General features: G+C 43.1%; 1 protein-coding gene across 1 annotated transcript; it reads right to left on the bottom strand.

Annotated features, from left to right (window-relative positions):
* Positions 1-163: 163 nt before the first annotated feature.
* LOC102070776 (protein mono-ADP-ribosyltransferase PARP14) lies at positions 164-17198 on the bottom strand. The gene is made up of 19 exons (XM_074547961.1): positions 16952-17198; positions 16740-16846; positions 16627-16660; positions 15580-15654; positions 14678-14875; positions 14242-14526; positions 13103-13339; positions 9966-12202; positions 8807-9040; positions 8312-8533; positions 7257-7338; positions 6191-6340; positions 5625-5687; positions 4585-4752; positions 3128-3346; positions 2441-3028; positions 1842-1987; positions 1110-1284; positions 164-888 (listed from the first exon to the last, which is right to left on the bottom strand). The coding sequence occupies exons 1-19, from the start codon at positions 17148-17150 to the stop codon at positions 599-601; spliced, it is 5709 nt and encodes a 1902-aa protein (XP_074404062.1). The 5' UTR covers positions 17151-17198; the 3' UTR covers positions 164-598.
* Between the last annotated feature and the right edge of the window lie 855 nt (positions 17199-18053).

The raw sequence follows: 18053 nt of genomic DNA, 5'->3' as shown, positions 1-18053 counted from the left end.
TCAGTCAAACCCAGTACATTCAGAGGAGCTAAGGGCTTTTCAAAGCTGGGGGTGCTGGAAAGCAGCAGGGTTATGTATTTAAAAACAAGTCATTCCATATCTGTAATGTCAAGTTCATTGAAGTCCACTGGTTAAAAACCAATGCTGAATGTTCAAAGAGGTTTAGACAAACACAAGCTATTTAGTACAACTGGTTCATTTATTGAAAACTGCTCTAACATAACTTGTTATGAGATTGTCACAGAGTGTAAGAAGGCATCAGAAATGCAACACTGAACAGTCCATGGCTGCATTATCCCTTCCAATTCCCCACCAGCAATTAGGAAGACCCTAAGGCTGTGTGGCTGATACAGTACAAATGCTCACTACATAATCTAAAAGAGGATTGCAGTACAATATCATGCTCAAGTCTTAATACATTCAGCTGCTCAAGTGTAAACAAGCTTCAGGGGGATCAGAAATTGCCAGAGATTGCTTTAATCAACTCAGAATTTAATTTGACATAATTCTTTATTATTTTTGTTGTGTGTTTTGTTAAAGATGTTTCCATCCTACATAAAGGCTGAAAGACATGCAGTTGTGGCTGCAATCAAAATACTTACTTAGTGAAAGTGATAAGGTATTCTGGGTAAGCTTGAATGTCATTAAAAATTATGAACATGGAAGGGTGGCTCATGTGATCAGTTGAACTATCATACAGATCTACAGAGTTGCTAACATTTTTTTGTGCTGGAGTAATTGATCCTTTTATCCCCAGAGAATATTCTCCAACAAGGACTCGGGCCAAGTACATGTATTTCTTCCCATTCACATCTGGTCTAGAGTACGTGTCCTGGGCAGAATAGTTGGCATTAACAGCAAAGTAGGTTCCGTTTCCGTAGTTTGCAGCTGTAGTCAGAAAAGCAAAGGTTTGTGAGTGTTTCAGTAGCAGCAGCTCCTTATCTGCCACCTTCAGAGCCTGTGAATCTCTGGACAACTCTGCTTTTTATTTGCAATAGGGAGATACAACAAAATAAATAATTTTGCATACAAGGTAGGGCTATACATGGCATGGCAAATCAGTCCCACCCTATAGAGGAAAACAAGAGTTGTTTTGAAAGTTACATTACCGTGCATTCCAGCATAGCTCCGGTTAAATCCTTTTTTGTTAATAAGGGTTAATGACTCCTGACTTGTCCCATGAAACAGAAGCCTCTCATTATTTCTGTGGCCATTTTTTTTATCTATTTCACACTTTTTTATTTGGTAGTTTTTCCATAAATATTGGTTCTGTACCCTTTCAATCTGTGAAGTTTGAAAGTAAGACAGAAAGAAAGAAAGAAAGTGGGTAGGTTGCTGCAATGAAAAAAATTAGCCTATCAATCATTCAATTTGCTTCCAAGATTCCCCTCTTAGCTCAAATACACATATATCAGATGATGAAAAAAGTTAGTCAAATCCTTCCAAACTTTGGCATGGCAGATAGCAGAACCCAGCCCAAACCATGAGACAAACACTTCCTGGGAAACAATACAGGAGCTTTTCACAGGTTCCAGGCTGTAGATGCCTGCTGGGTCTGCACAGCACACGTGGCTTATGTGGGCAAAACATGTGCTCTGCTACAGCAAAAACCATTCCAAGGAACAGCACTCTCCCCTGGAGCTGAAGAAGTGACTGCTTAAGAGCTGCCCCAAATACCTCAACTGCAACATTAAACTGATTGAAGCTGACTAAAGTTAATGACAGCCAGAAAGACTCGTCCCAGCTTTAGAAATTCATAGGGAATTTATTTTTCTGTTATCAGTATCCTTCATCACTTGCCATTAAGTTAGTTATGCTCAGAAATGATGGCTTGCTTTTACCTTTTCAATTCTGAATGACTGACAGGTCTGCAGAAACCTTTCTTGCACATCTTTATACTCTCTTGAGTCTGCTTTTAGTTCCACTATTTTGAGTTGCTCATTTTCCATAGGGTCCCATGTTGGAGGGAGCACTATTGACTTTTGATCTGCAGAAGAAACACCATCAATCATTTTCACCCAAATCCCCTGCCTAAAATTAAACATGACCTGCTACAAATCCTTCTAGAAGTCTACACATCTTGCTTATGTATGACTCAGAAAGAAAGACCTCCTTGTATTGTAAAGGACCAGCAGTAAATGGAAGAGGGGATGGCTCAAGAACAGAAGTGAGCTGAGATCTAGCATGACATTAGAACATTATTGCCAGTAAGCCTGCTAAGAACATCAGAACACATTACTCTCTTTTCAAAATATTTTAAATAGCTTCTAAGTTCTTTTATTTCCGAGTTTGGCTCCTTTCTACATTCTCCAAAAAAGCACCTGCACAAAGCTTCTAACATGTATTTTAAATATTCTCATAATTCTCTTTTCTTTTCTCTCACTGGATGCAACCAAGTTGTTTCATGGCAACATTAGTCTGTCAAGATGTTTTTCCTTACCTTCAGATTTGTCAATACGTAAAATGGATATCTGTCCTCCTTGGTCATCCACAGCAGTCTTGCGTTCCATATCCACTGTGTATATTTGCTCACCAATGATGACTTCAACAGTTTTCTGCTTTGTCTTGTAAGCATTTTCCAACTCCACATTTGTGAGACTGTTGAAGGGTACATAGGAATCCTTTTCACTGTATTTCCATTCAACTGAATTTTGTAGAAGTTTTGCCTGGGCCTCTTTAGCAGCCTTTATCTTGCGGATCATTTTATGAACAGCTGAAGAAGCCTGGCAGACATCTTTTGCAACCCCTGTAATTTCAATAGAGGTACTCTTCAAATTAAGACAAATTTTTAATTTCTTTTCTAGGTCATCCAGTTCTTCAACCTCTTCGTCATCGAAATGAGAGATAGTCTCGTCTACAATTTCCGTATGAGATTGTTCATTTGAAATTGCCCTTCTCAGCCACTTTTCAGCTTCTTCCACTTCTTTTTTATTTTCACCACAAATCTGCACAACAGCCAGATCGATTTTCTTTTCCGAAACCACTTTGGTTTTTCCCTTTGGGGAATGTTTCTCAGAGCTCCAGAGTGCTACATTGAAATACATAAATATTGTCATTAATATTCATCTCTTTTAGCTGGTGCTAAACAGATTGATCTATAACCTGTATTTATGTGACATCTACTTACATTTACCCATGTGATATGCCTTGGAAACAAATGATTTGATTCGTGTTGCAGTAGACTGCTCTCTTTTCTGCATGCTTGCTTGGAACACACTCATCAGATGTGGCTGAAAGATGACAACTTTAATAGTTTTCACAGACGTGGCAGGATTCCTTTTTGCAAAGTCAGTTACTGCATCTATCATGTTGCCAGCTACCTCAGCTGGATTGCGGCGTGCCTCTCCTGAAAAAAGTTGCAGATATTTTGCTCTAGAAAGTGTTAATAACTGTTAGAGATGATTAAAACATCTTTAGAAGAAGAGCTATGAACACACCCACACAATCACCTGGATCATAAACAGGTTGAGAATAACCTCAGGCTGGCAGTCAAGAAAGGTTTCTCTATTTATCAGGAAAAGAAAGTTGGGGACCACCTCTCCAGTAAGGGAAAAATAGGAGTTTCCTTTTGTTGGCTTGGCAACCAATTGGGTTATGATGTAGATGATATGGCTTGGGTAACTAACAGTCAATAGGTCTCAGTGATCCAGTAATCCATTCCTTGCTCAAAATTCAAGCCTAGTTTTATTCATGCAAGAGGTTCCCACGCGCATGGGCTGCAGTTCTGGATTCTCAAGAACAAGAGAAGAAGAAAAAGGGCCAGTCTGGGCTTTTTGACATTTGTATCAATCCTACTTGTGCAGCTGCTGGCCAGAGTTCCATCACCTACTGATTTCAGCAATGGAGAAGTAGGTCTCTGGCTACTCCCTGATGAGCTGCCCACACATACCAGGCTGCAGGTTCTTCAGCAAGCACAGACATGCCTTTGAATCCCTGTTAGCAAGGAAGTGCTGGCTTTAGAAAACTCATGCTCTTGATGTACCAGATTGTGGAGAGTTTTGTCAAAGAGTGGCTTGAGGAGAGAGGACACAGCCGAATTAATTTGGGAAAGATGTCCTAACTAGGGCAGAGACAGGCAGAGGCCTTTTTGTGTCTGTAGCAGGATAGAGAATGGAAAAGTACAAGACCATGGTTAGTTCCAAATCTTGCAGGTGTGAGATAATGTGTCCTTGATCCTTGCATAATATGATAAAGAAATGGACAGTGAGGCAGGAAGAGATAGAGAATGTAGTCTCAAAGGAATGTGGATGAGTTAATGCTATAGTTTAACCAATAGATTGCTTGGCTTACAGAATATTCATAAGCTTATTATTTGCTGTATAAGTGTTTGATACTTTCTTCAATAAAGCAGGCCATGATGAACCAACTGGTGTCCTGGTCTCCTTCCTACGACACTAGATCACTGTAAGGAGTGAAGATTTCTAGCTTTCATAAGCCTCCTAATAGCATTTTTAAAGACTGCATATTTCCAAATATATCTTCAACAAATAATAACCTCTCCAGATAAATCAAACCCATCACTTGAGGCCTGAGATCAGCAGAAACACATGCACTGAACCCTTTTCAGAAAAGGGAGACACAGACCTGTTCCAATTGCTGGGAAGATGACAGAGGTGTACTGCTGCAGCTCACACTCCTGGAGCACCTGGGAAACCAGGGACCTGATATCATTTTGGTAAACAAAATGCATTATGTTTTTGCATGGCAGGTTTCCTGCCTGGGTGATGATATAGTTCTTGCCAGTTTTCTGGGCTGAAACATAAGTAGGAAAAAATAATCAACAATTATCCCCAATATAGATGTGTACTAGTCCTCATTAGGAAATAAGAAATGTTGAGAAATTTGCTCCAGGATAAGCTTTTGTCTCCTTCCATAAAATGAGCAACCCCTTCACTCAATTTTCTCTTCCAAGGCACAAGAGCTCAGTTTATTTTTGTAAAATATTTGCCTCCTTTGGCAAATAAATTTATTATGTGCCTTTGTTTGTCAGGTTTCCTCAGTAAACTTGAAGAACTTCATGCAGTCTGGCAGTCTGTCTACACACACACACAAATATGCCATCTGCCTGCAGGCCACCTAGCCCTCTTGGCCCATGCAAGAACAGCTTGTTTACCTCAGATCTCTTCCACATAGCTCTCTTCCTTTGGTTGATCTTCCAAGCTGATCTCCACACCTGCATATTTCCCACTTCCCTTATTTTCTGGTGGTTTAAACCACATACTCATCCATCTTTACTCCTCTTTCATTATAGTTGCTGTCCAACAGCTGTATCTGGCCCACAAATGGTTTCTCTATTAACATTTTTGCCAGCATCACCCCTTGCTCCTCACTCTGTTTGATGCTGACTGTTTTTATCAAGGAAATCTTTATTAGAATAAGAGTATAACAATAACGATAGATTTGGATCTTTATGTATGCTCAGAAGCTGTCTCTTCCTGAAGATTTTTCTTTTTCTTCCCTCATTAGATGTTTTACAAATACCACATAAACTGATTAAACACTAGTTGCTGTAACACAGTGTGTAATACAGATGGAACTACAGTAGTCAGTACTGAGAAAATATTCCAAGAGATTCCCTGCCATGCATGAACACCTTTGGAAAGGTGAGAAATGTGGTACCATACCTAGTACACCACATTCATCTTCAACTGTTTTTCCAGCACCGTTCAGAATTGCCCTGGAGACACCTTAAATGAGAAGAGCAACATGGATCCACTGTTACTGCTGTTAAAGTCCCATCTGAGGCAGAACTGTATGTCTCACCACATCTAAAAATGTCTCATTTCTGATAACATTACAGATGATAAATTTAAAACAGTGTAGCCAAAATTTTAGCCTTATATGCTTTTCAATTCAAATTGATGTCTCGAGAACCTAACAAGTTTCACTAAGGTCAGAACCTCACTAACATTTGTCTCCTCCTTTAGTCTGAGAGGTGTTCTATAAAAAGATTTTTAGTTTCCCTTTCTGCAAGGGAGTCTTAAACATGCTGTCCTGTAACATAGATAAACAAGTGAAAAAAGTTCAGACATTCCCTAATTGAACTTTTTTACCCTAAGAAGCAAAACAGAAACAACACTGTGAAGAAAATAAAAGGCTTTAAAGCATTGAAGAGAAATACTTGCTCCTCTTCCTTCCCAGCCCTTCCAAGCACATATACTTTTTTCACACATAGTATCAATTAAAATACCTGTTTTGAGGCTGAAGGTTTGGTTTGTTATGTTTACAATGGCATCTCCCTGCTCCTTGGTAATATCACCTTCTGCCACCCGGAACACCACGGAGCCAATTGTCATTTCAGGCACATTGTGTGCTGAGCTTGAAGGGACAGCAGAAAAAGCTGCAGGGACAGAAATACAGACCCTGAGCAGAAAGGAGTGATTGGGTACAATGCCTACAGAGACCACAGTTTAGCTACAGACTCAGCCTGTGGAAAGGATTGCCTGCCATGCTAACTGAGAATCATTCCTTCTCACAGGAGTCTGTACTCAACCTGCACTCATTCCCATCATTTCTGTCATGGCAGGACAGCAGGGAAAATGTGTTTTGCTGCACACCTGTTATGCAGACACTACTTAGTGACATTTTACCATTGCAAAACTCCAATGCAAGAGAGCAGCAAACTTTCCAAGTCTCACTCTCTTTTTCCTGTGTCTCACAGAGTTTCCAGGCAGGTTTTCTACTTCTTGAAAAGGCAGAACTTTTTACCCATGTGTTATTTGTAAAATCATAATTAAGATTTCAACATGTAACTCATTTTTCTACAGGCTGCAATTCCATTAAGATGGATAATACCAAAGACATTTCAGTTTGGTTTTGCTATTCATCTGAACATGTAAAAGATTTGAGAGTACTTCAAAAAGACCACTTCAACACACATACCCAGGATCTCACCTGCCTTCCCAGGACAGAGGAAGACACTGCCTTGTTCACAGTTTAATCTACTGCTGCAGCAATAAAAGAAAAAGCACTGCTTGTGCCCTTGACACCTTATAGCTTCTGCTGTTCCAGTTTTGAGGGGCGCTATCTGGATACAGAATCACAGGAATGCTTTTTGTATCATCTCTAATATTATTGCACACATAACAGACACTCAGCCTGAAAATATGGCTTTCACAGCAGGCACTCAGACTTTGGGAATGACATGCTCACCAAGCAAGTACCTAAATATCCATAATGAATGCATTCCCTGGAATACTTGAAAAAAATAATTAAAAAAAAACCAGTAGGCACACAGCTTTGTGATTAAACCTTACCTGGGCTTTGGCTCGTGTCATTTGGAGAAGGCTTCTGCCCTTTAACAGCTACAGACCTGCTTTCAAGTTCATCTGAAAATTCCTACAGAATGAAATTACAATCAACTCCTGTAAAAGTCTTCACACAGTAAAAATAAAGTCTGAAAAGCAAAGCTAAAAAGCATTTAGAAAGAACTAAATTGAAATTACTTCACATCATCTACCACAATGCTGATGGCAAGTCGGGACAGATGTTGTTCTCAGAGAGCAAGGCTGCTTGCTCAGTGTGAGCATCACAAAATCACAAATAACTGAGCCAAACCCTAGTTACCATTCCACAGGGACACAGCAGCAGAAGGCATCCTTACAGTGAGTGAGTTGTTTTCATTAGCTCAGCTCTCTCAGGGAATGTAGCTCAGGCTTTGGCACAGTAGCCTTCAAATTTAGCCTTTCAAAATGTATTGAAAGCTCTAGCACAAAGTACAGAAGGCAACAGATGTAGAAACACTTATCAGGACATCAATTCGCAGTGTGCTGTGAATTGTGTGCTCTCTTTCGGTGTGAAATGAGTAACTTGAGTGTGGCTAGAGAAAATTTATGCTAAGGGGACACTGAAGAGAGGGGGATGCAGGATACTTATATGTTTCTACTGGAGAAGTTTACCAGCACAGCAATCCTAGCACAATGATTCCTCCTAAAAAGACACCAGCACTCCATTAAAAGCACACCTGTTTGCCAAGGGTGCAGGCACTGAAGCAGCAAACTTGTCTGACCTATAGGCTGAAGAATTAGGTGAGTTAATGAGATAAAGAGTAATTACACTTTTGTATGTATTATTCTCAGGAAACAGAAAAGGATAGGAAGGGAGCCAGACTGTACTTGATATGTGGGTGACCATGGGAGGTAGAACCAAAAAGACAACTTTCAGTACAGATGATCTAGAGACTCTCACCAAACTTTTTCTTTAGTGTAAGAACAAGCACCTTGCAGATTCTTTGAATAGCATCAGATAGCCAAGTATCATAAGACTCACATACACCATAATATAATAGAGAGAGGAAACCACAGTAACTCACCTGAATATTAGCTGTGTCTTTTGTGTGCAACAGGAAGCGAACTTCTTCAAGAGAATTCACTCTGTTTTCACTACTGAATTCAAACACTTTGTCAAACAATAATTTAGCAACAACGGATCTCGGGAATTCCAAATTCCCTGTCCCAATTGCTGGAAAAGTAATTGATTTCAAAGACAGTTCTTCAGCAATCTCCAGGCATTTTGTGATTATGTCACCCAAGACCTGTAAAGCACAATTATTTTTTCAGTTACTGGAGGTAATTTTTTCCCAGTATGTGTAATGTAACACCTTCCATTTCATCTATCTCTTCATATTAAAATACAATTAATTCCATACACAAGGAATTTATTAGTCAATAAGGGATCAGCCCACAGTTAAAAAAGAGTGTGTCAAACTCTCTCATCTTCTATGACCCTGTCTCTCATTTCAGAGGAAAAGTGGCATTAAACACACTATAAATCCCAGAAAAAATCAGGCAAATAAAGAGCCTTTTACCTTTGCAGGTGTGTTTTTCTGGCACCACGCAGGTACCACAGCATGAAGCACAACACTGCAAGCCAGATTATAACCTTTAGTTTTCAACACAGATCCATCCTCAGGTATTCTTCCTCCACCTTCTTTGCTCAAGCCTGCCTGAAGCATTGGCCCTGCTTTGCTCAGCAGAGCTTTACCAAGTGGCCCTTTGTCAAGCTGGAGATCTTTGCCAACACTGACGACAACAACCGATGTCTGAAAAACACAGAAGCAAAAACTCTAGCTTGTCAATATCAAATTTAAATTTTGCATTGGATAATCAAATACAGCCTGCCTGATGGTCTACAAGGTAAATTTTTGGGACAGCAACCAGAGAGAACAAAGTTTTGGAATAAACCAGAAATTATGCTCAATTCTAATATCATGAGCCTGCCCAAAGACAGACAAAACTGAGTTAACAATGAAATTAAATTCAGCCTAATGGGAGTGAGAACTCTGCATTCCTTGTTTATTCACTCTGCCTCCATTTGAAAAACATTTTTGCAAGTTTGTTCTCAAAGAGAGGCTCACAGACCAAAATCTGAGTTCAGTGAGGTAGGCAGGGCCTCCCATGTGTGGCTGATTTAGGGGGACACGAAGACACTGAGGACAAATAAGACTTGGGGTAATCTAAGGAGAAAGAAGTGAGAAAAGCAGTAACTTATGAATGAGAGAAGTACAAAGAGCACTGAACATTGTAATCTAAGGAGAAAGAAGTGAGAAAAGCAGTAACTTATGAATGAGAGAAGTACAAAGAGCACTGAACATTGTGTCAAACCCTGTATTTATCTCCTCAGGAAGGGTCCCATACACATTTTAACATATATTCTGCCCTGGCCAACTGGAGGAGCTGCATGCACAAGCTGTGGGAGGCATCCACTCCTCAGAGGTTTTGCAGAAGAGTCCCAGATGGAGTTGCTTCCAGTACTGGCAATCCCAGTAAAGAATCTATCAGCCAGCTAACAGAAATTCAGTGCAGGAGGCAACCAGAAATCAATGATCAAAATCACTGGTTCTCCACAGGAAGTGCAATACCAACTGCATGACTACAAATGACATTGGTTTTGTGTTTGTTAGTTTTAAAAAAAGACACAAAAGAACCCACTTTTTATTTCAAAAGGAGATAATTTAGAACACTTACTTTAGCATCTTCAATGCTTCCTGTTTGCAGGATGATGTGAAGGCCTTCCTGAGTTGTTATGAATGGGAAGTTATTCATACGCTTGAAAGTTCTCCTCTGCCTGGGCTGAGGAACTGAAGTGACATGATGCAGTGGCCTGTAGGAAGCTGAAGACTCTGAAAACACTTCTCCAAATGCCTTGCTGAAAGCCTGAATGTTATCCTGTGCAAAACCCACCAGATGAACCTCCTTCAAGCTTCTGTTCCCCTTGGACTCTTCCAAGGTCTCCTTGATAGAGGATACAATGCAATAAGTACACAGTTCCATTGGGAAGCCAAAAATCCCTCCACTTATAGCAGGCAGAGCTATGGAACGATGCTTGTGCGCTTCAGCTACTTGTAGACATCTTTTCACTGTCTTCCTCAACAGGTTCACACAGACTTCTGGTCTGTCGCTGCTCCACCTGGGCCCGACGGCGTGGATGACATTCTTGCAGGGCAGTTTCCCAGCGCGCGTCATCACGGCGTCACCAGGCTGAAAATTCCCCAGCATCCTCACCAGCTCATCACACTCCTCCTGCAGTGCTGGCCCAGCTGCTCTTGACAGCGCCTCAGCCAGGCCACCAATGTGTTTTAGGTCTTCATTAGATGCATTCACCACAACATCAACGGGATGAGTGCACAAGTCAGCTTTATAAAGCGCTATTACAGTTTCACCCATGGTCACCTGCATATGGAGCTTGCCTCCGTTACTGTGTTCTTCTGGCTGCTCTTCCAGTAGGACTAAACACTTGTACATTTCTTTAATATTGACAGCCAAAAGGGGTGCTTGCTCTTTTATATATGCCTTGGCTCCTGGCAAGTCAATCACCACGCGCTTAAAATGCAAGCCAGACAGAATTTGCTCAACTAAGCTGACTCCCTCCAACACTTTTGTCTTTGGCCCACTCAACAATATAACTTCACAGTTCTTCTGAGTGCTAAAGTCAACTTTCACACCCTTTTTTGGTAGGGCAGCCCAATCATTGGCCTTCTCTTTCTTAAAAAACTTTATGAGTGCCATCGGTTTCCCTTCAATGACCTTTTGCACCTGTGTGTTTTCATCTATAAAGCTGGAAAGTTCCTCAAAGGCTTTTGCTACAGCTTCAGAAAGACCAGCAATCATGATCTGACTCTCTGCCTGAGTGACTGCTACAGCTCCATTAGAGCAGTTTTCCTTGACTAGCATCTGCCATTCCTCCTTCTGGAGGACCGACTCATCCCCCAAAGTAATGCTTTTGTGGTCCAGTTCTTTCTTTATTTTTTCCTCTGCTTTTAGGAGATCTTCAGGAGCATTCCCTTTCAGGATGATCTCTCCCACACCAAGCTCAAAAAAGACATTAATTTGTTTTGATATAAACAGGCTCTGTGACAGAGTTTCATTATCAATATGCTGTAAAAACTGAAAAATAGAAGGGTGGACATTAATTGCTTTCTTTGCCATTTTGTATACATGATCAAGTATTTCTCCTTTTACTTTGTAAACTTCTTCAGGCACTCCAGACAGGTTAATGCTCTTCTCCAAATTATCATAAGTCATTTGCAGGTTTGGGAACTCTTTACGAAATTTTTCTTCCAGACCAGTAATCTGTAAAATTCCATATTCCCCTGGATTCACTGTCTTAACTTTCAGTTCAGTTCTTTTCTTTTCTCTTTCAATTTCTCTGGTGGCCTTTTCAATCAGAAGCTTCAGTTCTTGTTCAACCTTCCTCACAACTTCTTTTTCACCTACTAGAACATGTAAATCCTTGGAAATATACGGGATCATCAGAACTTCATCATGGGGAAAGCTGTTACTAATGGCTTCCCACACCTCTGTGTTTACTTGACATTTAATTGCTTCATACTTTGATATGGTGTGTGAAAATGCTGTGGAAACTTCTTTTTTCCATGCCTTGACCAATCTAGATACAGATCTCTTCCGCTCAGAAAAAATAGCTGAAGGATGCAAAGTAACTGTTGGATCTGCACAGAGGGGACCAGGCCACACTGGCACACAATTACACTTTGCCATTTCATGATCTATTGCCTTAATTAAGCTACTATTTCCTTGCAAATAAATCCAGATATGGGGATCCAGAGGCAATGTAATTGGATCTGGTTTCTTTATCTGTGGCCCTTCCTTTCCATATAGAGCCGTTTCCAGTGAGGTGTAGTAAGGATAGACAAAGATTGGTGTTTTGTTGAGTGAATGCTTCTTTGCCAGGATATTTGTTACATCTAAAACAAACAAACAACCCCCAAAGTTATTAATGTCAGCACTTAAGATCTTCTCTTTTGTTCTGGGTTTTTTTTTTTCATTGTTTGGGGGTTTTAAAACTGTATTTTCTATATAATAGTGTTTGTTATTTTTAAGAACATTTTTAGATTAATTTCCTCCACTTCCCAAATAGAAATAATTCCAGATTTCTGAAGAATTATTCATTTTAAAAGCCAGAAACTGAGTTGAAGAGAGACAGTCAAGCACAACAGCATCCACCTTTGGGAGAAGGTGTGCATAATCTCTGTCCCCACTTCTCCTATGTACTGACCTGAAGCTCCACAGTTGTCTGGGCTATTACTCAGCAGTTCAAATCACAGCTCCTCTGTTTTCCCAAAAGACCATCTCTTTCCTCCAACTCCTCTTCAATTCTCTCCTTCACTTCAATGCCCCCAGCTTCTCCCTTGTCCTACACTTTTCACAGTCACTCATCTTTCTGCCACTGACTGGACAACCCACAGCACCTGCTCTCCAGCCAAAAAAGGCTGCCCAAGGAATGGTCCTGAGATGAGCCAGACTGGCATGCTGCCATGGGCAGCTGGTGCCCAAGATGGCAGGTGGGGGGGAAATCTCCTGTGCCCAGGGGGCTGTGCACTCCCCACAGAACTCAAACTGCAACCTGAACTCTGTCAGAATCAAGGCCTGGGTGAAATAAACTGTCTAAAAAAGGAAAAAATTCTATGCCTTATGGCCAGCTGGTCCAAAACTGAAGCTTGCACTCCACTGAGCATGAGACCTGTGGGCAAAGCACCACGTCTGCCATTTTACAAGAGCAAAAGAGGTATTTCTCTAGAAAATCCACATTTTGGTCTTTAAATGGGAGGTGCTCAAACAATAAGGGCTCTGCATTTCTGCAATACCTCTTTGGTCACCAAATGTAATGATAGCTGCATCTTCATCAGGCAGCAGTTGAACATCCACGGTCTGTGCACCGCCGTACTTCTCATTTTCAAAGTAGAGAGCTATGTAGTGACTGGAGGTGTTGGGTGGTATATTTTCAGCCCTAACAGTTTTTGTTTGCTCAAGGCACCATGCAGTAATGTTTTGTTCCCTTGCTCTCTGGTTTTGATTCAGCTTTTCAACAAATTCCTCTGCATCTAGAAAGAGAAAGGAGAAGAAAAAAGAAAAGATCAAACTCGGAGCGTGTTTTTCTGCCATGATGTTAGCAGACTATCACTGTGTACACTGATCAAAGCACTGAATTACAAAATCAGTCCAGAGCTGCCCACAAAGACACCTCTTTCCACATATTCAGTATCTGTCACTCGGTATTCCCCCCATGGATGATTACAATTGTTGACTACAATGACTGCAGCTGGAATTTGCCATTGGTTTTCCTACTGACTGTCACTGGGTTCTTCAGCTGCAGCAGAAAACAACATCAGGTTCATTTTTAGGCTATGGCTTCGTACACAACTAATAAGACGCAAGTTAAGAATTCAAATTCTCTCAATGTTATGATAAATATATTCTCATTTTGGCTATTTCCCCCCTGTTATCCTCACAATAAAAGACAGTCAAATCACTTTTCCGTCTGCCAAGGAGAAACAATTAAGTTTCTTAAAGATCCACTTATTTCCTAAAGGCTACCCCAAAAATTTAAGACTGGAGCATGACTTGAGAGACACAGAATTTCTAAGGCAGAAAAACCTACACCTTCTCTGAAGGACAGCTTTTGGCAAGGACAGCTTTTACCATTGCTCTGTTCTCAGACCAAGTATATCCTTTATTGCTTGTTTTAAGTTATAGTTTGGTTTTAGTCCTACCTGTTGTGCTTACTATCAAAACCAGAGCTAGCTCTCTTTCTGACTTGCATGGCCTCTCTACCTCACAGATAAAGGTTATGGCATTAAGTGAAGTAAATCCTCCTTTAAAAGGACACAATATCAGATCAAATCTTAAAAATACAAAAGATAATACTTCCAGTTTAATCTCACTCACATACACGCATACAAACAGGTACCTAATAAAAAGAGCTTCAACTCTGACTCCTTCTTACCAGTATTTCTAGTGAAAGTAACTACAGCAGCACGTAACTCAGGTATCATTTCCACACTGAAGTCACCATCCTCCTCTGACAAGCCACTGACATTCTCTACCAGCAAAATTAACATGCAATCTTTGATTGTGTCCTTCACATTTTCCAGCACAACTGCGGTGGGAAGCAGGGATCCTTCAGAGTTCTCCACTTGGCAAGACTCCTGGGAAGTTGCCACTTGCCATGGCTTCACAACCAGATCAATTTTACTCAAGTGATGCTGTCTTTGTAAAACTTCTTGGGCATCTGGTCCCACAGAAAAACAGAGATGTCACAGCAGAGTAGCATGTTAATCAATAGCAATAATATATCATTTCTGCTTGGAGCAATGCCTTCAGAGAGATCCTGCACCAGCAAAGGCCTATTTTTAAAAGAGAGCTGAAGCAGTGTAACATACCTTGCTCTTCCTGAAAGGTGATGATCACTTGGTCATCCTTTTTGACATAGGACTTAATGGGCCCTCCACCAGACCTCCTTTTACTTTCAAAGTACATTTCCAAAATCTCATGTTCTATTTCCTTGCCAAAGGCAGTGGTTACTACTACCGCAGAATTCCTAGAGGTTGCTTTCTCTGCTTCCAATTTCTCACATGATTCTGAAATAAAAGATCACACCCTAATGTCTTAGGCAAAAGTTAAAAAGAAAGCCAAGCTTCCCACCTTCCAAGCTTTCACACCACTTTTTGTTCAGATCACAGGGTCAGGGAAAAGAACAGGGCAAGAATCCCAAAGAAGTTAAGCAGATGACTAGCAGGAGTTGCTGCATCAACACATAGGGAGGAAATGCTTCAGTTCATCACCAGGCAAGGACAGCAGAAGTAAAAGATACAAAAGCCTCTTCACAAACATGCAATGAGGGGAAGCAGTGCTCCCCATTCACAGCTCAGACACAGCTGTGGGTCACCTGGGTTTGATATTTGCTGGCTGCCACGGCTACTCAGGCGTACCTGGGGTACACAGCTCCCCATGCTCTGGCACAGGGCGGCCCCAGCAAGGCTGGCAGCAGCTGGGAAGGAAGGTCTGGGTAGGGACAGCCTCAGCCAGAGCAAAGGCCAGCACTCACTGCTGTCCCCAAAGGAAGTGACCTGTCTGAGGCACACAGTGAAGTGGGGGCTCTAAAGGGACTCATAGAAAGGAAAACATACATTTATTTCTTTTGGCCTGGGATCACAATTGCTACACTACATTAGACAAACAACAAAAGCCACAAGGGTGTCCAGGGCACTGCTGCAGCAGAAAGGTCCAGAAAACCAAAGGAGCAAGAATACAACGGTCACCACCAGGTAAGTGACACACTTACCTGTCTTCTCCTGCTGAGCACACACAGGGGTTTCCTTATTCTGACAGATGGGAAGAGACACCTGGGGTTCATTAACTAGAGATAAATGACAACAGTTTCTCAGTTGCTGGGTACTTCAAGAAGAAAACTGACACATTAATGTACACCCAGGAGCTAACACAGCTTAAATTTTCATTTGACACTGTCAGAATCACAGATTTCCACAGATATCTCTATTTTTAAACCAAAAGTTGAATTGGTTACAGAAAGACGCTGAGCTCAAGACGCTTCGGGCATAATGTCAGCACACAGTCATGCTGCACAAACCGCCAGGAGCAGGTCCTGCCACGCAGCACAGCATTTTCCTCACACAAAGAGCAGCACTGGACATAAGAAGTGCTGAGGACATCAGCCGGTGGGAGGGAAGCGCCTTTGAAAACTGAGACCTCTGGAAGAGACTCTGTCAGGACGTGTTTGACCCAGCATGACCACGCAACTTCCTAGTTTAGAGCAAGAGGAAATGCAGCTGCATTAGAAAACAAAGGACAATGGTAAGATTGACCAGACTGCTTTTGCAGCCTGTGCCCTCAGCCCTCACCTGCACAGTCACCCCGCTATGCACAAGCAGGTACTCTGAAAGCAGAGCTCAGCGAGCTGTGTATTATCCCTGTGAATATGGATTACTTCTGTGTGTACTGGCAGTCACACACTGATTAGCTGTGTATTGGCCATGCGTGTGTATTGCTTAGTCCTATGCGTGTGTATTAGCCAGATGTGTATTGAGCAGCTGTGCGTGTATTGATTATACAGTGTATGTGTATTAGCCGTGATAGCGTGGTCGGTCTGTCCGGTGCCTGGGATGTGGCTCGGGGACTGTGGCACCTTAGGAACTTCATCGTGTTTGGGATTCGGGAAGTGAAGGGGAGCGCCGGGGAGAAGAATCAAAGCGCTACAGCGCCGTTCGGCCGGCCCGGCCAAGCAGCGGCTCCGCTGCTTCCCTATGCCCGCTGCTCCGCAGGGCTCGCCGGGCCGGTGCCCCGCCAGCCCCGGAGCCCCCGCAGCCCCTACCTGGCGCCTGGGTCCCGCCGGCCGGAGCCGCCTCCTGCAAGGGCACGAGAGGAGAGCGGTCACCAGCGGTCCCCAGCGGCCACCCCGCCCGCCCGCAGCCGCGCCCGCCTCACCTGCGCGGGGTCGCCGTCCGCCGGCAGCGCGGTGACCTGCAGCGACAGCCGCTCTCCGGACCCCCACACCAGCTCGTGGGCCGGCCGCCTCAGCACCCGCTCCCTCACTGGCAACAGAGAGGGCACCGGTCAGGGGGTGCGTCCGCCCCCCGCCCGTCCGCCCGCGGGCATCGCCATCAGCCCCCCGGCCCCGGCCCGGCCCGGCCGCTCACCCTCGGGCCGGGCGAAGCAGACGAGGATGTGCCCGGTGCCGGTGTCGTCCCCGGTCCGCAGCTCGCACTCGCCGCCGCCCGAGCGCTTCTGGCTCTGGAAGTAGCAGAGCAGCTTCTTCCTGAGCGAGGGCGGCGGCTCGGCGGGGCCCCAGTCCCCCCGCACCAGCAGCGGGAAGGAGCACGGCCGCTGCCCCTCCATGGCTGCCCGGCCGCTCCTTTCCCGTCGCTTTCGCTTTCGATTCTCGGAGCCCGAGGCGCCTGGGGCTCCGCCCAGGGCCGGGAACCGGCCTCCGCCTCCGGGCCCATCGGGACGGCCGGGGGTCCCGGGCTCCGCCGCGCCTCTTCACGGGGCAGGACAGGCCTCAGCGCCTCCACAGAGCCGCACAAGAGCCAAGTGTCACAGTGCTTTCAGTCTCTGAAATTACACTGCTTAACCACTGGCTAACACTCGCTCTCCCTCCCTTACCCCTTCAAATGAAGTCATGATGCAAAGTAAAATTACCACTTCCATCATTCTTTGCCAGAGGTGCTTCCACAACCGTGGAAGGTTGCAATGGCTCTTTACTTCAGACTAACTTTTCAGCTAGCTGAGAAGTTTTCAACCGAGTGCTCAGGACTTTCTCTTGCAAAGGTTTGTTTTCAAACAAACTTTTTGTGCTGCGTATTTTACCCTTGTGGCCAAATATGGGACACTAAAATAGCAGATATATGAAGTTTTCCCCCCTCATTCCACTGAACATTCATTTAAGAAATGGACACATAAATGTATCTAAAAATTATAAGCAACCAGCTAGGATGACATCTAGGTCTCATCAGATACTCTGCTGAATGACTCATGGGGATGCCTTTGTTTCTTGGTGGGCAACTTATTTCTGTTATTTCCTAAGGCACTGTCCCAAGTGACAGCTTGTTTCCGTGTGCAGAAAAGCTCAGTCACTTAGAAACAACTGGAGTGTTGGTATTTTACTGCCTCCTCTGCTATTTTACTGCATGGAATAATGTAAAATATTAAAACAAATACAGTAACACAAAACCAGGGCGGGAAAGACATCCCAACCCACATGGAAACCAAATGGTGCCCACTCTTACTAAACCTGAAAGT

The sequence above is a fragment of the Zonotrichia albicollis genome, chromosome 10 (genome assembly GCF_047830755.1).
Source record: "Zonotrichia albicollis isolate bZonAlb1 chromosome 10, bZonAlb1.hap1, whole genome shotgun sequence".
Classification (NCBI taxonomy): Eukaryota; Metazoa; Chordata; class Aves; order Passeriformes; family Passerellidae; genus Zonotrichia; species Zonotrichia albicollis.
This window is presented reverse-complemented; position numbering and strand designations above follow the sequence as displayed.